Source organism: Vipera berus (assembly GCF_964194415.1).
Source record: "Vipera berus genome assembly, chromosome: 1".
Taxonomy (NCBI): Eukaryota; Metazoa; Chordata; class Lepidosauria; order Squamata; family Viperidae; genus Vipera; species Vipera berus.
In genome coordinates, this window is record NC_138202.1 from 133,452,996 (window position 1) to 133,476,714 (window position 23,719).

Consider the following 23,719-nt stretch of genomic DNA (forward strand, 5'->3'; position numbering starts at 1 on the left):
GCTGATCAAATAAACTTCAGGGCAAACCCTGAACGTGATACAAATGATACCCAACTTACCCCAGCCACTTAACTAGAGCAAACAAGCGTATTCACGGGTGATTCAACAGCCAAGTTACAAAGCAAACTTTGAAGCAGAAGCATTTCAGCCTTATGCTTATCAGATAAAAGCTCCTTTCATATCCATTGCCTTACCTTGTTCAGCCATTCTACCCGTTCAACATCTGGGAAGTGTACCTGTAAAGCAAGGCAAAGAAGAAACAAGTGAAAATTGAATGGATTATGAGAATTACTAAGCAAGATGCAGGTAAAGTGATAGGACTAACAAAGGACTATTATAAGGGACTATTATATAGCATGATTCCATAGCAATACCAAAAGTGTCCCTACAAAATATAGTTCATTTTTAGATTTAGATCCATTATGAGACAATTACATTTACAAACAGAGCTCCATGCTGAAAATGGAAGACAAGATTAATTCAACTCAAAGAAAGAGCTATAGCGTTTAGAAAAGGCAACATTTTATATACAAGCAAACTAATTTCTGTTTTTCTGTTTATTATCTTGATGTTCAGGGGGTTACTTTTTATTCTATGGGAAGTTAATTATTAGTTGCTCCAGAAACAATCAATCAATCAATCAAATAAACCCAAAATTTAGTTTGTGAAACTTCCAGTTAAAAGTAAATTAAGCAATATTTCTGAAAAACACTTCTGTCTGACAGCTTCTTCTTCTGAGAATACTCAATTGGAGTAAGTCAACCAACTATCCAGGAATCGACAATGGCATCTATAGAAGCCCACAATTATCCCTAACATGCAATCCAAGTTCTCACACATTTAAGAGTGGAGATCACTTAAATACTGGGATTTTTTTACCTTCAATTTTGGTCACTCATGCTAATGTGAAATAAAGTGATTTATTTCATCTTGTTAGCTTTATGCTAACTCTTCATAGTAAACCAGATTTATTGTACAGATAAAATTTGTGCATTGCAACTTATTAAAAAGTGAGCAACAATAAAGGCCTATTTTGTATTTACATCTTAAGGTAACCCTAGTAAGTAGAATTGCTTTTTCCTAAAGTCTGTGATCAAATATCTTAATTAAAAGGGCCATGCATTCTTAAAAAAAATTAACTGGAAGTCTGATCTAAATTAAGATTAGAGGATAATGTTTTTGCTTTTAATTGTATTAAATATTACAATTAGATAATAATTAATATTTCTAAGTGCCACAGATAGCATACCTCATTATAAACAAACTTATGTAGCTTTAAAAAAACAAAAGGGAAAAATAACAACTTTTCTAAATAATATTCATATATTGGAAGTTCTTCACAATCAATGTTATTAATTTCCCTGTGCTTCTAAGTTTCCATTCACTTCATGAATAAAATGCCACACTAAGTCCCTGGTTATAGAAAAGGAAAGGGCTCCCTCTGTGGAGGTCTTTAAAATTTGATACATAATAAATAAAATTAAAAATATGATGAAAGCACAAATATAATTCATAAATAAAAGTATTATTACCAAAAGTTATAAGATTATGTATGCTTCCTACACTGCAGATACTTTTTAGTTGAGGCATAATGGTAATAGTATGTTGGCTTACAGTACAAGCACTCTCTAAATTAGAGATCCTAGTTAATATAGCATAGTCTGAGCATATTAATCCCCAAACGCATCTTATACATGGAAAAATACAGTAATTGAATCCCACCACTGGTACACCCTGTTTTAGAGATCCATGTCTCCCTTTAAAAAATGGCATTTTTCATTACCACTCTACTTTATAGGAATGCCTGCATGGACAGTTAGCCTCTAATCAACCTAGGCAGTTTCTTGTTCATGATCTGTTACAGAAGCAAGAGAAAATTACAGGTGTAAGCAGAAACGGCAATCTCTTCACTGCCAGAGTTTCCTGTTACTCAGCAAAAAAAGTCATTAAAGGGATGGAACCATTGCAAGAAGCAGTCAAATGCTACAGGTCAAGACCAGTACCCCACAGACATCCTCAACAATAATTTTGGAGGGAGAGACCACCTGTGGTCTGCTTGCATGGGAGAAGATATAATCAACCAAGCAAAAGTCACTGATGAGTAAACACGTTCCCTATCTTAGTATTAAGTGTACTTCCACCTTATCAGGTATCTGGTCTATGCAAGGAGGAAAGAAACCCATCTCTAATGGTACAGTGATTCACACGAGATTGCTTTGTAATGCAAAACAAAAATGCAAAGTAAATGAAATGATGAGCCATGTCTGATTTACAGTACTCTAGGTATTTCCTTAGAATGTGAAGTGGGCCTTAGAAAAACTGAGCAACAGACTTCCGGTGGCGGCGCGGCGCCGGAGACAGCCCTTTCGGGCTGCCCGCGGCTCAGCTGTGTTATTTCCACCCGAAACAGCGCCGATCAGCTGTTCGGGTGGATTTGAAGCCCCCTCCTCGGGAGAAGAGGAGGGGGTGAGCCCCCAGGTAGGGGTTGAGTTCTCCGGGGCCGCCTGAGCTTAAAGCTTGGGCGGCTGAAGGATCGAACTCCCCCGTAGCCTGGGCTGCTCCCAGCTGGTCAGCGTCTCTGCTCCGTGATTTCTGGAGCGGAGCCAGGCGTTTGCGACCACCCCTGCCAGAAGGAAAGACTATGGAATAAAAGGAGCAGGCAGAGCGGTACAGGAGGAAAAGGTGAAGAGGACTTTTATTGCTGCTTTCTAGCTTAATTGATTTTATAAATTTAAAAGTGAAAGTGCGTAGTAAGTGAAAGTAAAGATGGCGGCTAAACCTCCTCCAAAAGCTCTTTGGAGTGCTGGAACTTCTCCGGTGCAACAGTCATCATTGCAAGCGTTGCTTCTTCCTGATGTATTGACACCGAAGGATTTACAAGATGCTCTTGGAAAATATGCCCAGGTAATTCTGGAAGCAATGGGTGATAAATTTGCAAAGATGGAGGAGAAGTTGGAGAAATTGGAGGAGAGAATAGAAGAGAGGATGGAAGAGAAGTTCAGAGTGATGAAGGTAGACATTTTGTCTTCAGTGTATAGAGTGGCTGAATGTGTGGAAGATTTGGATGAAAAAGTGGAAGATTTGACTCAAAAAAATGCCATATTAGAAGCAAAAGTACTGGAAAATGAAGATTTAAGAGACAAAATGGACAAAGAATTGAGTCTTGCTCAATATTACCAGATGCAGTATGCTGTTAGAATCAGAGGTTTAAAAGAGAATATTAAGGAAGATCTAAAGCAGCTGATTTCTGAGGCTCTGGAAGTAGTATTGAGTCAGCCAGCATCTGAAATAAAGGGAGGCATGGATAAAGTGTTTCGTGTGAATTCATGGATTGCCAGACAGAGAAAGCTACCTAGAGATGTGGTGGTTTATTTTGTAAAGAGGGAAATTAGAGATGAAGTTATTCAAGCTGCTTATGGTACTAAAGTCGTGATTGCTGATCAAGAAGTTTTGGTTCTAAAAGAAATTCCTCCAAAGATTTTAAGGAGAAGGAAGGATTTTACATTTTTAGTGCAAGAGCTCAAGCAACGAGATATAAGGTTCAGATGGGAGATTCCAGTTGGGTTGATGGTGATGTATGAAGGTAAAAGGTACCGTTTGACCACTGTGATGCAGGCGCGTGATTTTTACAATAACGTTTTAAAAGCAACCCCACTATCACTTCTGGAAGCTGCAAAGGGATCTGGAGAAGGAGAACACCAAGAGGCTGAAGATGGACAGACAGAGGAGAATGGTGCTGGAGGAGATCAAGCTACAACTTCTTTGGATGATTCTAGAGAGCAGAGGGTGACGTGTGCTGCTTTAAAACGATCAAAAAAAAATAAAAGAACAAGATCAGCAGAAGTCTATGGAATTTCCAAAATGTACTTACAGCCAAGTAGTGGGAGGAGCACAGCCTAAAAAAGATAGTCCTGTTTAAGCAGTGCTCCAAGAGCTTTGGGATGATATGCATGGCAACTAAATTTTTAACTTGGAACGTTAATGGACTAAATTCACCACAGAAGAGGAAGAAAGTTTTTTAATATTTAAAACAATTCAAGATAGATGTTATATGGTTGCAAGAAACGCATATTAGGGTTGTGGACCAAAAGTATTTATCGAACTCAAGGTTGGGCACGCAATTTGTTGCTTCTGCAATGAATAAGAAAAATGGAGTGGTTGTTTATCTTAAAAGTGCTTTAACAGCGGACTTAATTGAAGCAGATAAGCATGGAAGATACGTTATGATAGAGTTGCTGCTAGTAGGTAAAAAGATGCTTTTAGTTGGATTATATGCTCCTAATCAACAACAAGTTGACTTTTTTAGTTTATTTCATACAAAGCTTACCCAGTTGGATTATAAAATTTTTATTTTTATGGGGGATTGGAATGGTGTTTTGGATGTTCAGATGGACAAGGCTGGAGCTAGCGCGTCCCAAGTCATGCTTGTTGACTAATGACTTTTTTTTAAGGATTAAGAAGGTGAAGATATGTGCAAGAACTATTTCTGATCATAGCCCAGTTTGGCTAGAGATTTATAAGGAGAATAAGGAGAAATTTTTTTTTTGTTTTTTTTTCATATATTCTATATTAATAGTGTTTGTAGTTATCCTATGTGAGCTAGAGAGTGATAGATTTTAGAGTCTATGGTTGTTAGCATATGGTTGTTTATGATTCTTTTTTTCTTTTTTATACCTTGTACTCAGCTCTGGGAAGTCGGGGTGGGGGGGTGGGGAGGGGGGGAGGGGTAAGGAGGGAGGGATAGGGGAGGGGTAGGGGGGACTGTCAAAGATAAAATGTATGATAAAACTTTTCAATAAAAAAAAAACTGAGCAACAAAGCTAGTGGAGGTGACAGTATTTCAGCTGAGCTATTCAAAATCTTAAAAGACAATGCAGTAAAAGTGCTACACTCAATTTGCCAGCAAATTTGGAAAACTCAACAGTGGCCACAGGATTGGAAAAGATCAGTTTACATTCCAATTCCAAAGAAAGGCAGTGCCAAAGAATGTTCAAACTATCGCACCATTGCACTCATTTCACATGCTAGTAAAGTTATGCTTAAAATCCTACAAGCTAGACTCCAGCAGTATGTGGATCGAGAACTACCAGAAGTACAGGCAGGATTTCGAAGAGGCAGAGGAACTAGAGATCAAATTGCCAACATACGCTGGATCATGGAGAAAGCTAGGGAGTTCCAGAAAAACATCTACTTCTGCTTCATTGACTATGCTAAAGCCTTTGATTATGTGGATCACAACAAACTGTGGCAAGTTCTTAAAGAGATGGGAGTACCAGACCATCTTATTTGTCTCCTGAGAAACCTATATGTGGGCCAAGAAGCAACAGTGAGAACTGGACACGGAACCACTGATTGGTTCAAAATTGGGAAAGGAGTCCGGCAAGGCTGTATACTGTCACCCTGCCTATTTAACTTATATGCAGAGCACATCATGAGAAAGGCAGGGCTAGATGAATCAAAAGTTGGAATTAAGATGGCTGGGAGAAATATTAACAACCTAACATATGCAAAAGGGACGTGGTGGCTCAGTGGGTTAGGATGCTGAGCTTGTCGATCAGAAGGTCGGCAGTTTGGCGGGTCAAATCCCGAGTGCCGCGTAACAGAGTAAGCGCCTGTTACTCGTCCCAGCTTCTGCCAACCTAGCAGTTCGAAAGCACGTAAAAATGCAAGTAGAAAAATAGGGACCACTACGGTGGGAAGGTAACAGCGTTCTGTGCGCCTTTGGCATCTAGTCATGCCGGCCACATGACCACAGAGACGTCCTTGGACAAGCGCTGGCTCTTTGGCTTTGAAATGGAGATGAGCACCGGCCCCTAGAGTCGGAAACGACTAGCACGCATGCACCTTTACCTTTACCTTTTTAAGATATGCAGTTGATACCACTCTAATGGCAGAAAGTGAAGAGGAACTGAAGAGCCTCTTGTTGCGGGTGAAGAAGGAGAGTCCAAAAGTTGGGTTGAAACTTAACATTAAGAAAACCAAGATCATGGCATCCGGCCCTCTCAATTCCTGGCAAATAGATGGGGAAGAAATGGAGGTAGTGACAGATTTTATTTTCCTGGGCTCCAAGATCACTGCAGATGGGGACTGTAGCCAAGAAATTAAAAGACGCTTGCTCCTGGGGAACAAAGCAATAGCAAATCTAGACAGCACACTAAAAAGCAGAGACATCACCCTGCTAACAAAAGTGCGTATAGTCAAGGCTATGGTCTTCCCAGTTGCAATGTATGGCAGTGAAAGTTGGACCATAAGAAAGGCTGAGCACCAAAGAATTGAAGCCTTTGAACTATGGTGCTGGAGAAGACTCCTGCGAGTCCCTTGGACTGCAAGGCGATCAAACCGGTCAGTCCTAGAGGAGATCAACCCTGACTGCTCTTTAGAAGGCCAGATCCTGAAATTGAAACTCAAATACTTTGGCCACCTAATGAGAAGGAAGGACTCACTCGAAAGAGCCTAATGCTGGGAAAGATTGAGGGCAAGAGAAGAAGGGGACGACAGAGAATGAGGTGGCTGGAGGGAGTCACTGAAGCAGTAGGCGTGAGCTTAAATGGGCTCCAGAAAATGGTAGAGGACAGGAAGGCCTGGAGGAACGTTGTCCATGGGGTCGCAATGGGTCGGACACGACTTCGCAGCTAACAACAACAACAAGGTATTTCCTACTCAGTCTCAGTATTCCTCACCTTTAACAGAGGAGCAGAGCAAACAGAAAGACTTGACCCCTAAGGCAGTTTTAAAAAGTGTTTGTTAGAATACCTGATATGAACTGATGCAAATGTAGGCTTAATCTGTACTTCTATATAGTTTATCCAGTCACACAGAGCCCAAGCTTCATTTTGTTCTTGATCTCACCCGTGACTTTGTATTTCTCTCCAGATGGACTATCAGGATGAAGCCCTGCCCAGTCAGAATTCGACTATGCCACTCATGACCTTAGCTAGTTCATAACACAAGGAAATATTTATCACTGCTGGTATACTATAAAACAGGGGTCTTCAAACTTGGCCCTTTTATGACTTGTGGACTTCAACTCCCAGAATTCCTCAGCCAGGCACACTGGCTGAGGAATTCTGGGAGTTGAAGTCCACAATTCATAAAAGGGCCAAGTTTGAAGACCCCTGCTATAAAAGAATAACATGCATAAAACAGCCAGGTGTTTTGTGATAATTCCACAGGTTTTGATGCGTGTTTGATTATCTGTCAGGTTGTCCCCCTGAATTCTGAACCAGCGGTGGAGAATGGCAAGTCCCCTCCCTAAAAGAAGGATGGAGAAGCACCATTGCACTGCCAAGTCTCCCAACCTGAGGTGTCACATGGGCTTCTTGGTGGGAGGGGGTAAGTTTTCCCTACTTGATACTATTTAATACCAGTACCAAGCAACAGAGAGGGAGACAATGAAAGCTTCTGGAGATACCAGGTCCAGAGGCTCATTTGCCCCTGGAGAGCAAGCCCCCTCAGCTCCTCAGGCCAGAAAGTAAGAGCCAAAGTCTGTTTTGCGCTACTCAAAGTGAGAGCCAAAGTCTGTTTTGCGCTACTCACCCAGGCCGGGAGCTGCTGGAGGGCTATCCCTTGGCTGATCGCTTGCTTCTCATCCTCAGCCAGCCCGAAGGCTGCCAAGAGCCGGGACTGCTTCTCTCGCCGGTTCCTTCTCCACCACATCCAGATGAACAAGCCGACCAGCACCCAGATCGTACTGAGCCCCAGGTAGCCGGCCAGGTAGACCGGCGCCAGGCACAGCACCGCCCGGCCCGCGAAGGCACTCAGCTCACGGAGCAGCGGGGGAAGAGGCTTCGCTTCCCACCGCGAAAGTCGGTCTTCGCTCGGCTCCAGCTCAGCGGCGCTCGAGGCAGCAGAGTCCGCCTGCCCCGCGGCCGCAGCCGCCGGCTGCATGGCAGGTGGAGCCCCAGCGAAACCACGAAGGACGACGACGCGGCTCCCGGCCGGCCGGGCAAGGTGCTCAGTCCTTCAACGCAGCTCCCTCAGGCAGCCCGGGGCGCTCCAAGCGCTCGTCGAAGAGCATCCGCGGTGTTGCTACTGTTGCTGCGGCTGCTGCCGCTGCCGCCGCCCATTGACTCTCCTCCTCCTCCTCCTCCTCCTCCTCCTCCTCTCTCAGCGCCGCCCCGGCAAGGCCGAGGGAAGTCCCGCTCAGGTGTGCCGCTGATTTTCGGCCCCGCCTTCTCCTTCTCCCAGCGGCCGGGCCAGGCTCTTTGTTGCCCCCTAGAGGGCCTCGGCGCAAGCGGAAAGGAAAAGCCTCGGCCGGTTTGTCTGTGGAGGTTCTCAGGCATCCAGGTCGTGGTTGTCGTCCCAAAGGTGCTTTTTCAAGAGGCAACTGGACTGTTTTTTTTTTCCTTTGAAGACGTTTCGCTTCCCGTCATTCTTCTTGGATGAGAAGCGAAACGTCTTCAAAGAAAAACAAAGAAAGTCCAGTTGCCTCTTGAAAAAGCACCTTTGGGACAATAATAATAATAATAATAATAATAATAATAATAATAATAATAATAATAATAATAATAATAATAATAATAATAATAATAATAATAATAATAATAATAATAATAATAATAGTAATAATAGTAATAATAAGAAGAAGAAGAAAAAGAAGAAGAAGAAGAAGAAGAAGAAGAAGTTGGAAGGGTCCTTGGAGGTCATCTAGTCCAACCCCCTGCTCAGGCAGGAAACCCTATACCATTTCAGGCAAATGGCTGTCCAGTCTCTTCTTAAAAACTTCCAGTGTTGGAGTATTCACCACTTTTGGAGGCAGGTTGTTCCACTGGTTAATTGTTCTAACTGTCAGGAAGTTTCTCCTTAGTTCTAGGTTGCTTCTCTCCTTGATTAGTTTCCATCTGTTGCTTCTTGTCCTGCCTTTGGGTGCTTTGGAGAATAGCTTGACTGCCTCTTCTTTGTGGCAGCCCCTGAGATATTGGAAGACTGCTATCATGTCACCCCTCTTTGTTAAACTACACATACCCAATTCCAGCAACCGTTCCCTATATGTTTTAGCCTCCAGTCCCCCAATCATCTTTGTTGCTCTTCTCTGTACCCTTTCTAGAGTCTCAACATCTTTTTTACATCGTGGTGACCAAAACTGGATGCAGTATTCCAGGTGTGGCCTTACCAAAGCATTGTAAAGTGGTATTAGTACTTCACAAGTTTGCAAAGGCAGACCCAGCCATTTCCGCAACTCGATTGTGCTTCCTGATGGTGCTATGAAGCCTATTGCTGGAGCCGTTACAGCAGTTTAGGAGAGTCCTTGGTGCTCTCTGAGGCTGTTTGCTTGCTTATAGACATTTCTTACCCAACCAGATATTTGTTTGTCAAATTTCCTGCCTATCTCGCATGGGGCTATTCCAGGCAGCTTACATTATCAGCGTGCTGAAGATGTTACCTAGTTGGGTAATAAAATGTCTGCAAGCAAGCAACCAAGTTCAGAGGGCGCCAAGGACTCCACAGTTCAATCCTGAGAGGCAAATATTCTCTTATATTGGAACAGTAGTTTATCCCAGTTGAAGGTATTCATGAGCCTCCAAGTTGCCTTCCCACCAAGTCTTGTCCTGGACCAGCAAACAGGTGGAACATTTTATGTGGGACACAAAATCACCCCAAGCCACATTTTCTGGAGGAATGAGGCCCTTCAGATTATTTTGTTAGCGTAGCTTCTGCCTCTGGTTATTCCAATGGCCCTTTCCCTGCTATTGGGCCCAGATCTTTCTGGGTAGGTTACCCTCTTCCTGGGTCAATCCCAAACCTGCAGCCACAGCATTCTGAGAGCATTTTAATATTAGCTATATGCATGCATTATAAATTCCTGCAATGGCATATTTTACATGTTTGCACAAAACACTAAGCCAAAACATGATTGGTTTGGTTGCAGCTTAGAATACTGTCTGAAACTCAGGTGCAGAATTTAAATACATGATGAAGCTCTCCTAAGATGATTAGGGGACTGGAGGCTAAAACATATGAGGAACGGTTGCTGGAATTGGGTATGTGTAGTTTAATGAAGAGAAGGAGGAGTGGGTGACATGATAGCAGTCTTCCAATATCTCAGGGGCTGCCACAAAGAAGAGGCAGTCAAGCTATTCTCCAGAGCACCTGAGAGCAGGACAAGAAGCAATGGATGGAAACTAGTCAAGGAGAGAAGCAACCTAGAACTAAGGAGAAATTTCCTTACAGTTAGGACAATTAATCAGTGGAACAACCTGCCTCCAGACGCTGTGAATGCTCCAACACTGGAAGTTTTTAGGAAGAGACTGGACAGCCATTTGTCTGAAATGGTATAGGGTTTCCTGCCTGAGCAGGGGGTTGGAGTAGATGACTTCCAAGGTCCCTTCCAACTATATTATTATTATTATTAATGACCTTAAGTCACTTGCCTTTTTTACGCAGCAAAATATTCACACAGTTAAAGTGAAAGTAAAGGTAGTTACTAGTTAAATACTGCAAAGGTAAAATCTTCAAGCTGAGTTTTCTTACTGATCTCATGAACCTGACTATGGAGTTGGCAGTAGTTGGCCATTCCCATCTTCTGGAATATTTTATGGCCTTCAGTCTGTTCTAAACCCTGGGGACTTATTGATAAGGCTCCTATTCCAAGTACTAACGGGATACAATCCCATTTACTTTCCTGAAAGAATCTGATGTTTCTGGATTATATTCTTAACAAAAGATAATTTAACTTAAATGTCTTCATCCTGATTTTCTTGATTTCTATGTCACAATGAATCATACTATAAACATAGCAACTAGGCTTGTGTAATTCACTAGGATAATGTGGGTGGCTAGTTGTGGTTCAGTGTGTCATGCAAATACAGCTGAATACTACAGAAGACAGACCATAACTACACTGCAAGAGAAGTAGCTTTCATAGACCACAATGTTCTATAGGATTTGATGGTAATATGGCTGTTGGCTCCCTTATGCAGGAAGAGATGGGAGAACTTCTCTTTGGAACAACATGCTAGATTTAAAAAAAAACACACAAAAAACCCAACTTTTGTATTTTATTACTTTGCTCCTAATGCCATCTGGTGCTTAAATGAAAAAATGCAAGAAAAGATAGATTACAGTAACTGTCCCTATTTATTTCATGTAGTCAGCCCATATAGACTATAAAGGAAGCACAGGGTGCATTAACCTAATTGTTAAAATATATTTGTAAATATTGGAAGTTTAATTGTGGGTGCTACTTCTTATTTATTTTTGGGCAGCAATAAATGTGTGCTAGATACAATAAAAGAAAAGGTACACTTGAATTATTTACTCAACCATTTCAGCAAACTGGCAAAACTGGAATGCCTGCATTTTATTACGGTAGATCATTCCATGCATACAATAACTAGGTAGGTTTCCATATTTTAATGGTGCTATAGGGCAAATGGCTTTTGGATTAACTTGTGTTTATATCTTTCTAAAAAGAGCTAGCATACAAACAGTGCATGTCATGCTTTTCCCTTTTGGATAGACAATGTTATTGAGAGTGTAGGGGGGAAAAAAGAAATAGGAAATACTAATTCTTATACCACTCCATATACTGCCTTTTGCTCTTTAACCTTCTTGCTTTTCATCCTTTTAAGCAGGGGTCTTCAAACTTGGCCCTTTTATGACTTGTGCACTTCAACTCCCAGAATTCCTCAGCCAGCATGCCTGGGATGTCATCAATTCCATCCATCCTTCACTTTCCCACTCTTTCCCTTCCATTCTACCACCACCATCTTCAGAGAGAGTCAGATCAACCAAGGTGGCAGTCATGCATTTAATAAAAGATCATCTCTTTTGTATATGTGTACAATATTGGTGCATACGTAAAAGAGACAAGATGTTATTTGCAACATGTAACCACCATCTTGCCTCCCCTTTCCGCATCTCCCACCAAAGGTTGCTGTTGCTTTCAACCCTTTCACTCTTCATGTCTTTGTTTTACAATCCTCTCTATATGACCAAACCATCTTAACATCTTGCATGGATCATGCATGTTGGTATTCAATCCACATTCGTTCATCATTGGTTCATTTCTGACTTCATCTCTTCTTGGTTTACCACATGTACTTCTTAAGCAGCTAGCCAATTCTTAGTGCATTCAATTATGATTTCCCTATGGGTGCTGCCACTTTAGGTGAGGTTAGAGATACGATCATAATCTTTTACCCATGTTTGGAGGCTGTTGGGATTTAGGTGGGATGAAACAGACTAAAGCCGAACTCAAGAGAGATGGCGTTTTGTTGTTTATTCACTGAGGTTCTCCATCAGCCCCCCAGTGTGGTTCTTGCAGGAAAGGCATAACACCAGAAGGATCAGATCTAGGGGAACTTAGGCACCACACAAGTTATGTAGCAAGTAAACACAGGGTCAGTCATAAAGGACTCAAATGTCTGTACACCAATGCGCAGAGTATGAACAGTAAGCAGGGTGAACTAGAAATTCAGGTAAATGAGGGCGGATATGATATTGTTGCCATTACAGAAACATGGTGGGACGAAACCCACAAATGGAACACACAGCTAGAGGGTTTTAAATTATTTAAAAGAAATAGACTAAACAAAAGAGGAGGTGGAGTTGCTCTATATATAAGAAATAACTTTATCTCTACAGAAATAGAGCACAACAATGATGAAAACTGTAAACTTGAATGTATTTGGGTCAATATAAAAGGGAGAAAAAAATGACATTGCCATAGGTGTATACTATAGGCCGCCCAACCAAACAGAGGAAATAGATGAACTTTTTGCTAGTCAGTTAACTAAGGTATGTAGGAAGCGCATCACAATAGTAATGGGGGACTTTAATTACCCTGATATCAACTGGGAGACAAATTCTGCACCAAGTGGAAGATCTAACAGATTCCTGACAAACCTAGCAGACAACTTTCTCTCCCAAAAAGTAGAGAAGGGAACTAGGGGATTAGCCATATTGGATTTAATTCTCACTAACAGAGATGAAATGATAGAAAGTGTCAAAGCCACAGGAACCTTGGGGGGAAGTGATCATGCAATATTGGAATTCAACATTATGGAAGCACAAGCAATAGAATACAGCCAAACTAGAGTCTTGGACTTTAAAAGAGCTAATTTCAATAAACTTAGAGAGACCTTGGGAAGAATTCCATGGATGAAAATCCTAAAGGGGAAAACAACTCAAGAAGCTTGGGAAATTTTGAAAAGTGAGATAATAAAGGCCCAGTCTAGCACAATACCAACAAAGAAGAAAAATAACAGCTTTCAAAGGAAACCAGCATGGCTGCATAAAGAACTCTCTGACAAACTGAAAGATAAAAGGGACAAGTATAGGAAGTGGAAAGAGGGGCACGTAACTAAGGCAGAATATCAGCAAACAGCCCGTGCCTGCAAAGATGAAGTGAAGGAAGCTAAGGCTCAAAATGAACTAAGGCTTGCGACCAAAGTCAAAAATAACAAAAAAAAAGCTTCTTTCAACATATAAGAAACAAGAAAAAAGTTAAGGAAATGATTGGTCCACTAGTGGGGGAAAGTGGCAAGAAGGTGACAAGCAACAGGGAGAAAGCAGAACTATTTAATTCGTTTTTTGCATCTGTCTTTACACAAAGGGAAAAAACAGTGCAACCTACCAAAACCAGTGCCATAAAAACCAGAATAGAAACGCAAGTTAAGATAGGCAAGAAAATGGTAAGTGAGCACCTGTCCAGCCTAGACGAGTTCAAATCACCAGGACCAGATGGATTACACCCCAAGGTTCTCAAGGAACTGGCAGACGTGATCTCAGAACCACTGAACTATATTTTTCAAAGATCCTGGAGCACTGGGGAACTACCAGAGGACTGGAAGAGAGCTGATGTAGTTCCCATCTTCAAAAAAGGGGAAAAACAGATCCAGGAAACTACAGACCTATCAGCCTGACCTCAATACCTGGGAAGATTCTGGGAAAGATAATCAAACAACAAATCAGCGAACACCTTGATGTGAACAAAGTTATCACTAAAAGCCAACATGGGTTTGTCAAAAACAGATCGTGCCAGACAAACCTTATTGCATTCTTTGACCAAGTGACAAAACTAGTGGACCAGAGGAATGCTGTAGATTTAATTTACTTGGATTTCAGTAAGGCATTTGATAAAGTAGATCACAACCTACTACTTGATAAGATAGAAAAATGTGGGTTAGATAGCATCACCACCAGATGGATTCGTAGCTGGCTGACAGGCCATACTCAGCATGTGGTCCTCAATGAAACTGCATCTACATGGAAGGAAGTGTGTAGTGGGGTGCCCCAGGGCTCTGTTCTGGGCCCAGTGCTCTTCAACATCTTCATCAATGATTTGGATGAGGGGATAGATGGGGAACTCATCAAATTTGCAGATGACACCAAGCTGGCAGGAATAGCCAATACTCCAGAAGATAGGCTTAAGATACAGGAGGATCTGGACAGACTCGAACACTGGGCACTATCTAACAAAATGAAATTCAATTGTGAAAAAAGTAAGGTTCTGCATTTAGGCAGGAAAAATCAAATGCACAGGTATAGTATAGGTGGTACCTTGCTCGACAGTAGTAACTGTGAGAGGGATCTCGGAGTCCTAGTGGACAATCACTTAAATATGAGCCAGCAGTGTGCTGCAGCTGCCAAAAAAGCCAACACAGTGCTAGGCTGCATTAACAGAGGAATAGAATCAAAATCACGTGAAGTACTAATACCACTTTACAATGCCTTGGTAAGGCCACACCTGGAATACTGCATCCAGTTTTGGTCACCACGATGTAAAAAAGATGTCGAGACTCTAGAAAGAGTACAGAGAAGAGCAACAAAGATGATTGGGGGACTGGAGGCTAAAACATATAGGGAACGGTTGCTGGAATTGGGTATGTGTAGTTTAATGAAGAGAAGGGTGAGGGGTGACATGATAGCAGTGTTCCAATATCTCAGGGGCCGCCACAAAGAAGAGGGAGCCAAGCTATTCTCCAAAGCACCTGAAAGCAGGACAAGAAGCAATGGATGGAAACTAGTCAAGGAGAGAAGCAACCTAGAACTAAGGAGAAACTTCCTGACAGTTAGAACAACTAACCAGTGGAACAACCTGCCTCCAGAAGTGGTGAATGCTCCAACACAAGTTTTTAAGAAGAGACTGGACAGCCATTTGTCTGAAATGGTATAGGGTTTCCTGCCTTAGCAGGGGGTTGGACTAGATGACCTCCAAGGTCCCTTCCAACTTCTTCTTCTTCTTCTTCTTCTTCTTCTTCTTCTTCTTCTTCTTCTTCTTCTTCTTCTTCTTCTTCTTATTATTATTATTATTATTATTATTATTATTATTATTATTATTATTATTATTATTATTATTATTTAGACATGGCTCTGGACTGGATTATGTTGCTGATATGGACAAGTGAAGGCAAGGAAGATTTCAACTGGAATTAACTGGTCTGATCTGTGATTCCAGTGGAAAGCAAAAGAGGTTCCAAACTTTTATTAGGTGAAGGAAGATGAGCTCCAGAGAAGCTAATTTTTGTTTATAGTGGCACCTGGATTGGAAAGGCTGTCTGTTAAAAGTCATATTAGCCCAGCTTTGCTCACTGCAAGCTGTTGAAAACAGAGCTCTTCTGGATGATGCTGTCTGTGCTGTTAGATTAGAATGTTCTTGTTGCTACATTGTTTATTTTAATGTTTGTAATTAAATACATTTTTGCTGTAGACACTTTAATGTTCATGTATACCATCTGTTATTGTTAACCAGCAGGAATCTTTGCAAATTATAAACACTTCATAAAAAATAAATGTGCAAAATTATGTTTTGAAATTACCAATACATTGCTGGCTGTGGTAACAGCAAATTGCATCATGCAATTATCCACTTGTGAACAAACATTTCTTTCTGCCTGTTCTGATTCAGTGCCAATTTAGTTGCTAGTTTATTGGCTTACATAAAAGTTCACTGTTAGAACTTCCGGTACTGCACAGTGCAGCAGTCGAGGGGTTTGGGACTCCATGCCCTTTGGCTGAGTTTCTTCCTGTTAGGGGACCCTAAATGGGCCAGAAGCCACCCCGAAGAGGCGGCAAAGAAGGAAGGAAGTCCCGGAGACCTCAGAGAGATGGCGGTTGACACGATCAGTCCAGGAGAAGCCTTCCAGAAACCAACAGGAGAAAGGCTAGCCTAACTTCAGAGTCTAGCCCAAGCTGCAAGCAACCGAAGTCAAAAGCACTATTTTAAGCTGATTGTAAACAGCGCGTTTGAATCTAGGTAAGAACATCGATTTCCTCTATCCTACTTATCAACTTTCCTGAAGGAAAAAAAATCCCAAGAAGCAAAAAACCTCCGAAAGTGAAGGAGGGGGATTTTTGCCCCACCCTTTTACTAACGGAAGCAGCGAATTAAACCTTTTATGGAGGACCAAAGCGTATTGAAATGAAATGAAATGAGTATAAAACTAAATCTGGATAAGTTTGAAGTTACTGAATGGTTAAGATTCTCATTTTAAAGGCAATTTGTTCATTTTGAAAATTTGAAAAATAAACCAGTGCTGACATCTAGTGGTGGATAAAGACTACAACAGCTATGGCTTTCATCCAGGACTTGGCAAAATCTGGAAAAAACTAATCTCTACTTGTGACCTTCAAAGCTCTAACAATAGAGAACAGCTGTGACAAAAAAGAAAACAATTTGGGCTGCAGACAAAGTGAGACTTACAAACTTCAGGGAATAAAAAAAACTTTTTTGAACTTTCTGGATTACAAGTATCTATTTAACTCTGACCCCAAAGCTATTTGCAGAGAAAAGAAAATTTGGATTCTTGGTCATCATGGAAAATCAAAGATTTATAGAAAGAACCTATCAAGGAAAAATAAATACTTTTCAAGAGGAGACATATGATATGTTGCAACTAAGTCAAATAACAATAATTTCAAACCACAAAGAAATCCAAAATAACTTTGAAAATATAAACCAATTCATCTCCAATTTAACTTTACAACAAAAAAAAAAATCCCAGGAAACAACAAAAGGAACAGATAAAACAGACAACTGAATACAAATTTCAGGATAGAGACTTAAAGATGGAACCTAACAAAACAAAAAAGTATGATTTAACCCAAGTGGAAAATTTGTTACAAGAAATACTGGATTTGGAAAAGACAACTTAATGTCATGGTTCTGACAAATGCAGTACTTCAAAGAATTTCAAGGCATTGTTTACCTTAAAGAATCTTTTATTTTATTTATTCCTTAAGATAGGTAAAAGTATTGGGTTGGCTTACATGAGAAAAAATAGACTTAAATATTTAAATGTAATTAACTTTGAGAAAATCTTAACCAGTAAGAATGTTTTGAAAATTGTGGGAAAAACAAATGTAAACAAGAACTGTAAACAGGATCTATAATGAGACAACCAGAATGACTAGATAGAAAAGGAATATTATACTGATGTGATTATTATCTGTAGAAATATTAGAAAACCTTTATACTCCATCATCTTTCATTAAAACAACAAGAATTGTATTAACTTAAGGTTGGTAAAAGAGAACATTATGGGAAAAAGAGGAACTCAAGTAAAGTTATTATGTGGATTATAGATTATAGAAATCAACTGTTAGTGAATGTTTCTTAAATGTAAACTGACAACACACTGTTTACCGAATATTAAGGTGATTATGTTAAAAAATTAATAAAACATATTTTTTTTGAAAAGAGTTCACTGTTAGAATTACAATTGCAGCAGCTATTATTTATAAAAGATTTCTTAACCTTATTCACATCTTAATTCGGTTTTTAGATATACATTTTTAGAAATAATAAGTGCACAAATAGGATGTGGCCACCTGATATAACAACTATTTTAATATGAATCAACTTGAAGAAGTCAACACTCCAGTTTCTGAAGAATGGTGCAGGAACAAATAATGCTTGAATGGTCAATGGGTTTAGTTAATAAACAAAGAGTCCTTTATATTATCCTTATTTTGTAATAACTATATAGAAAAATAAAAGATGGTGTTATAAGAAAACTCAAACCAAAATAGATTTAAAATCTTTGCTCAAAAGGCGTCTGCAAATCCCAAATTAGAAAACATTTTAAAAACATTGTTAAATGCAGATAGAAAAATACTAAAAATAGTGCTGGATAAGCATCCCTGACAGAAGGGATTTTAAAAATGAGATTAACCCCTCCCCCAACAGACACATTGGGGAAAAAAAATCTCAGTCTGGAGTAATTATTCTCTTTATTTCTTAATACATCTTAACATCCAGCAGATTTCCACAAGAGCAATTGTTCTAGATAGCATACTAATCCGAAGCCATACAGGATTTCAAAGGTTCAAACACTCTGAATTTTGCTCTGAAAATGACTACCAACTTTACCAGTAGTAGCTAAAGCTGGTGTCTTAAAAATGGCACCCCAGTCCTTTATTTGCCTTTTGTGAATCAGCTGAAGATTTGTAATTGTTTCTCAAAGCAGCCAAATTAGAGTCATACTGAGCTATGAACCACAGGTCATCTGAAAAGCTTTTGCCTTAAGCCTCATTTTCTATGGACTTGGTTTCACTTCCTCATACTTTAGCCCACCAACCAACGTTTTTGGTTGTTCACTGGATTATTTGTTTAGTTACTATTTAAATAACTTACACTCCCATTTCACAAATAAAGAATCTCAGTGTGGCAGCTTACAGATCATTAACAAGAGGCACCCTAGAAAGGGATAACAGAAAAGCGGTGGGGAAAGTATGGAAACAAAAATATTTGGGAACCCATTCTAGAAAGAAAGCAGCTATTGGGTGATCCCTGGGGGAGAGGCAAAGCCTGACAGAGCTGGCTAACTGCTTAGGAGGATGGATCATAGCTTATTTCCCTTCCCAACTTTTTCTGGTGCAATAACTGTGAATTCCCATACTAGTGTTCAATAATAACTTAACACATTAATATACTTCAGAGTTTATTTCTTATGGGTATGGCTGGTCTTCCATCTACAAGATGACAAAATGCCTTCAGTTACTTATTTTTTAAGATGCTTAAAACAAACCTGACTGCCAGTTCCTAATCAATAGAATACGATGAGGTTTTGAATGTCTTGTGATGAGAGCAGAAGCAAGCAAAATTTTTCATCTGGATGTCAGACTTCCTTTAAAAGGTTATTTCAGTTGACAAAGAACCACAGAACAACATGCAAGATTATATGTTTGTCAAAAAAGTTAAACAGTGTCGCACCATTGTGACACAAACGTCACTCCTTTCATGCATGGATGCGATGGCACAATGTACATTCACAAAGATACGGTTTGCATGTTGAGGTGCAACACTTTTGTTCCCACCTTTCGTGTAAACTGTTTTGCCCTTGCCTTCTGGTGTTTGAATGCCTAGTCTGACATGCAGCCTTTGGAATTCCTGGTGTTGTCTTGTCAAAGTACTAACCAAATCTGCCCTAGCTTTTTTAAAAAATCAGCCATGTATGTACATTAGCGGCAAGCTTTGTGAGCCACAATCATTTCACAGAAAAGGCTTTCGCTTGAGTTGTGATAATCCTCCTCCCTTCTTTTGGTTTGTAAATACTACCCATGCTTTATTTAATCATAGTTTATTGAATAAACTACAGATGAATGGATTCCCACAAACCATGGTTACAATTCGTAAGGCCAGAGTTACAGAACAAGCTTGTAATGTGGGAATGCCCTTAGGAGATGGGGAAGAACAGCAGCCAAGGCAAAAGTCAGAGAAGAGGCAAGTGAGCCTGCAGCAGGAATGTGGCAAACAGCTCAGAAGAGACCTGCCTTCATTTTGTTTTGTTTTTTTGGCTGTAAAGATGCTGGGGAGAGGGGGAAGAAATGCACTTTCAGAATTGCAAGTTTCTATTAATGTAGCTTTACAATAAAATATAGCTGGTTGTTCTGTGTGTGCTTCTTGTCTCATAAGGCTGACAATGTCATGCTAAATCCACAATGGACAATATGGTGGCATAGCATGCTGGGGGAAAAATTCCTGCTTAGATTTTTTTAAGATAACCTATAGCATGGGTGTCCAACCTTTGGGCTTGCTTGGGCTGCCATAGACTAAAGAGGAATTATATTGGGCTACATAAAAAATATAATATAGTTAATGTGTATCAATCACATAATGTTAAAAGTTTGCAATCTTATAGGGCCCCTTGTAGCCCGTGGTCTGTGACATGCCTAGAGTATAAAGGCAGGCAGAAAGAGAGACGATTGCTGTGCACACTCCTGTTCATTCAAGTACATCTTTTTAAATTGGAACTATAGCCTGTATGTTCACTTAGTAGACTGGAAAGAAACATTCAATCAAGTAGCCCACGCGGCCGATAGTCAATTACAGTCCCCCCATCTGCTATCCTCCAGATGCACTTAAAGGGCTGTCCTCAGAAGGGATAGGCTAGCTGTGATATTGGGCAGCTGCAGTTCCAAACGTTTGAAACACATCAGGATGATGAGAGGACTAAGTGCTGGCCAGTGAAAAAACACTTTTAGGGTCAAAGCTGAGGAATGGGTAGCGACAGCTTCAGAATAATTTGTATGCTTTGAACAGCTCATCATTGCCCTAATACAGACATGTCAAACACAAGGCCCGGGGGCCGGATCCGGCCCGCGAAGTGGTTTCATGTGGCCCGTGAAGCCATCCTGGAAACAGTGAGGGAATGGCCCCCACTGCCTTGGCCCTGGCCCAGAGACCCCCCCTCCTGCCAGAGACCCTCAGATCTGTCCCACTCCTCCCCAGGCCCCCATAGGCACCCTTGATGTGAACAATGTAGAGCTGGCCACGCCCACCCAGTAGGCCATATGCACTCTAGCCACGCCCACCCAGTAGGCCACGCCCACCCTGGCCATACCCACCCGGCCCCCTGAGGGCAACTGCAATGCTGATGCGGCCCTCAGTGAAATCGAGTTTGACACCCCTGCCCTAATAAATCCATAATACTTCACAGTTGGAGAAACTTTCTAGCTAGAGGGCCAGACTATTTGCTTTAATTCTAGCAGAGTGAACAGAAGCTGGAGGAGGCAGCAGAGGAAAAAGAACAGCGACTCTTTCAAAATTAGTTGGATGGGGAAGGCAAAGGAAGAAGTCTCCACATATTGCTGAGGAACCACTTTCAAAGAGGCATAAAGCAGCTGGTTATTTCTTTTAAAAGAGAAGCTGTTGCTCATCAGTCAGGTGGCAGATACAGAGTCAAATGAAAGGGACTCGAGCACTTAATAAAAGCAAGTTAAATCGATGACTGTAAAATACCAACTGTGACTGGTATTAAAATCTAAGCCATTTCCCCATTAATAACACATTCTCAGTCCATTATCCTCAACAACCGGCTGATGGGCAGTTCAGTTGCTAGGAAAATGTTGTTTCCAATATATGCTGTAGCTGTGGGTGAAACAGGCAGTGACCTCACAGCTTGGAGCATCTTCCCGGGAAGTAAACGGTCCCAGCAGATGGAATGGCTTTGGCTATATATAGCCAAATAGCCAATGGCTTAGCTATTTATTTTATAAAGGCATTTTCAATCTGGAAGTCTACTTAGATAACAAGAGAGCTCTTAGCTTGCTTTCTTAGCTTGCCTTCTAGTACTGTATCTTGAGACTACCTGCTATTTTGACTCTAGAATAGTGGGGTGTTTGCAGCGTTATGAAAAGGTGGGATGGGGCCCTTTGTATTTCTGGTTGGGAGTGTGTCCCATAGCATATTTGCCACTATTGAGATGGTCTGCTCTCCAGCCCATGGCATCTCTACCTCCGCAGGACAGGGATTCTTTCTCTCCTGAAGACTCCATATTTCCAAATAACAAAAAGGGAGAGAAGATAGGAGAGTCGAAAATTTTCTTTGACAGCAACCCAAAGCATGGCCATGGGCATAGTCACTGTGAAAACAAAACAAAACAAAAATGCTGGCCAAGATGCACCTTGGTCTCAGCCAGCAAGACTATTTGTCAAGGTAATGTTTAAAAGCTAACCACTGATGTAATGATGGGAATGACTTAGCAGGATCTGTGTCTCTTTGAGAGCAAGCAGGGTCTGTATTTCTTTAAGAGCCTTGTATAAAAGGGAAGGCTCCGTAGATGTGTTCTCTCTTCCATTTCTTGTTGCAACTGCTGTGTGTTGGAGCCTGCTGTATTAACATGTGTATGTATATTGTTCCTGATGTATGATATTGTAGATAGTGTAAGATAAACCACCATATAATATAGACCACTGTTTACTGTGTTTACTCCTGGGTTATCTCAGCACAATAAGACTGTGCGTGCAGTGACACTATTCTTATGGGCTGGATTCCACTGCTAGGAAAACATGGTTTCCAATATATGGAAGAATGATGTATGTGTGTGTATATATATCTCTAGACAGATTGTGTATACCACATGGTGAACCAAAGGTCAGTCCCCAGAAACAATTTTTATATAAATTACATCAAATGTTTGAATTATTTACCATTTTCTTCCAAACACATCCTTGTTTGATGCATGGTTTTTGAATATTCCTAAATTCGGTAATTCCTTCTCTAAAGAAAAAACAAAATATTGCAACTGATTTATGGAGCCCGACTTTTGGTACAACCTGTCCATATGAGAACAAGCCCTTGAAATGTCTTAAATCTCATACTTGGATTTTCAGTATGAAAAGCTTTGAATTTTTTTCATCAAATATAACTAATAAACTGCCAAATTTTCAGTGTCCCTAAGAGAAGGTACACCATATCAAATAGAAGATGGCAACTTCAAAACATAGGCTAATGCCTGTCAGTAGACAACTGCAAATATAGCACCACCAGCAAATGTAGAAGGATACTTTCATAAACTTTAATGTATTCTGCACTCAATGAAGCGCCTCTCGCTGAAAGTGAAAATTAAGCAATGTACAAAAAAACGAATGCAGGTCTGAATCTTACATTTACAGCCTTAGGGTATTATTCATTAGAATTTAAAAAGGCTTAAATCTATTTTTTATTCAGGTTAGTTTATTTTTCTTCTCTTCCTATAATCCTATAGTTTAAGACAAACCCCATACTTCAGCGGCTAATTGCAGTTAGCAGTACAATTCACCTAATTATGTAATTCTAACATCAGAAAATACAGTGCTTTTCTGTGAACCTCAAGCATAAAAAAATCACCAGCATTTTCCAGCTTTTAAGACATTAAAAAACACCATAAATCTGTCCCTTGTAACACAATTTCAGGTGTCAATGAAAGCCATGAATCAATGTATTAATATGAATATTACTACATACATAATCTTTTGACAGGTGAAGCAGATATAAGGCAACAAGGCTGAACAAATTAATCTCATTAAAAAATGGAGAAAATGAAGCAGATTTATTTGTGTCATGCTCAACAGTAGCAAGCTTATTTGCTGGACATTCGCATGATATTTTTCTCACCTTTGCTGTGATTTCAACTAAGACTTCCTCTCTGTTTTGGTCACTGCTAAGACAACTTTTATGTATCATCTTAAACTGGTTCTGAATCGATACATATTGTGACTAGGGCCAGGTGTTTGCTTATTCCTGATCACCTTTTCTTCTTAATGAGCTTTTTTCAGGGCTTGGCAAATTAGTGCAGCTCTTTTAAACTGTGACCTTCTGCCCCTAGTCCCTTGTCCATGGCTGTGCTGGATACAACTAATAAGAATTAAAGTTCAAACCATCTGACCCAGCCTACTCCTGACCTAATCTATTTGACTTGTAGTCTAAAGAACAGCCATTGTGTTAGACTCAGGAATCCAAGAGAATCATACTTCACAGTAGTCCAGCTTGTAATACTATTCATATTACAGCCAC

General features: G+C 40.5%; 1 protein-coding gene across 1 annotated transcript in view; it reads right to left on the reverse strand.

Annotated features, from left to right (window-relative positions):
- Positions 1 to 7,887, reverse strand: part of ESYT3 (extended synaptotagmin 3) — a gene marked incomplete at its 5' end in the record, with an annotated part of 44,317 nt that extends 36,430 nt beyond the window's left edge. The window contains 2 exons of the mRNA XM_081328074.1: positions 195 to 236; positions 7,537 to 7,887. Coding sequence (XP_081184200.1) covers positions 195 to 236; positions 7,537 to 7,887 — 393 coding nt within the window. The remainder of the gene's footprint in view (positions 1 to 194; positions 237 to 7,536) is intronic.
- Between the last annotated feature and the right edge of the window lie 15,832 nt (positions 7,888 to 23,719).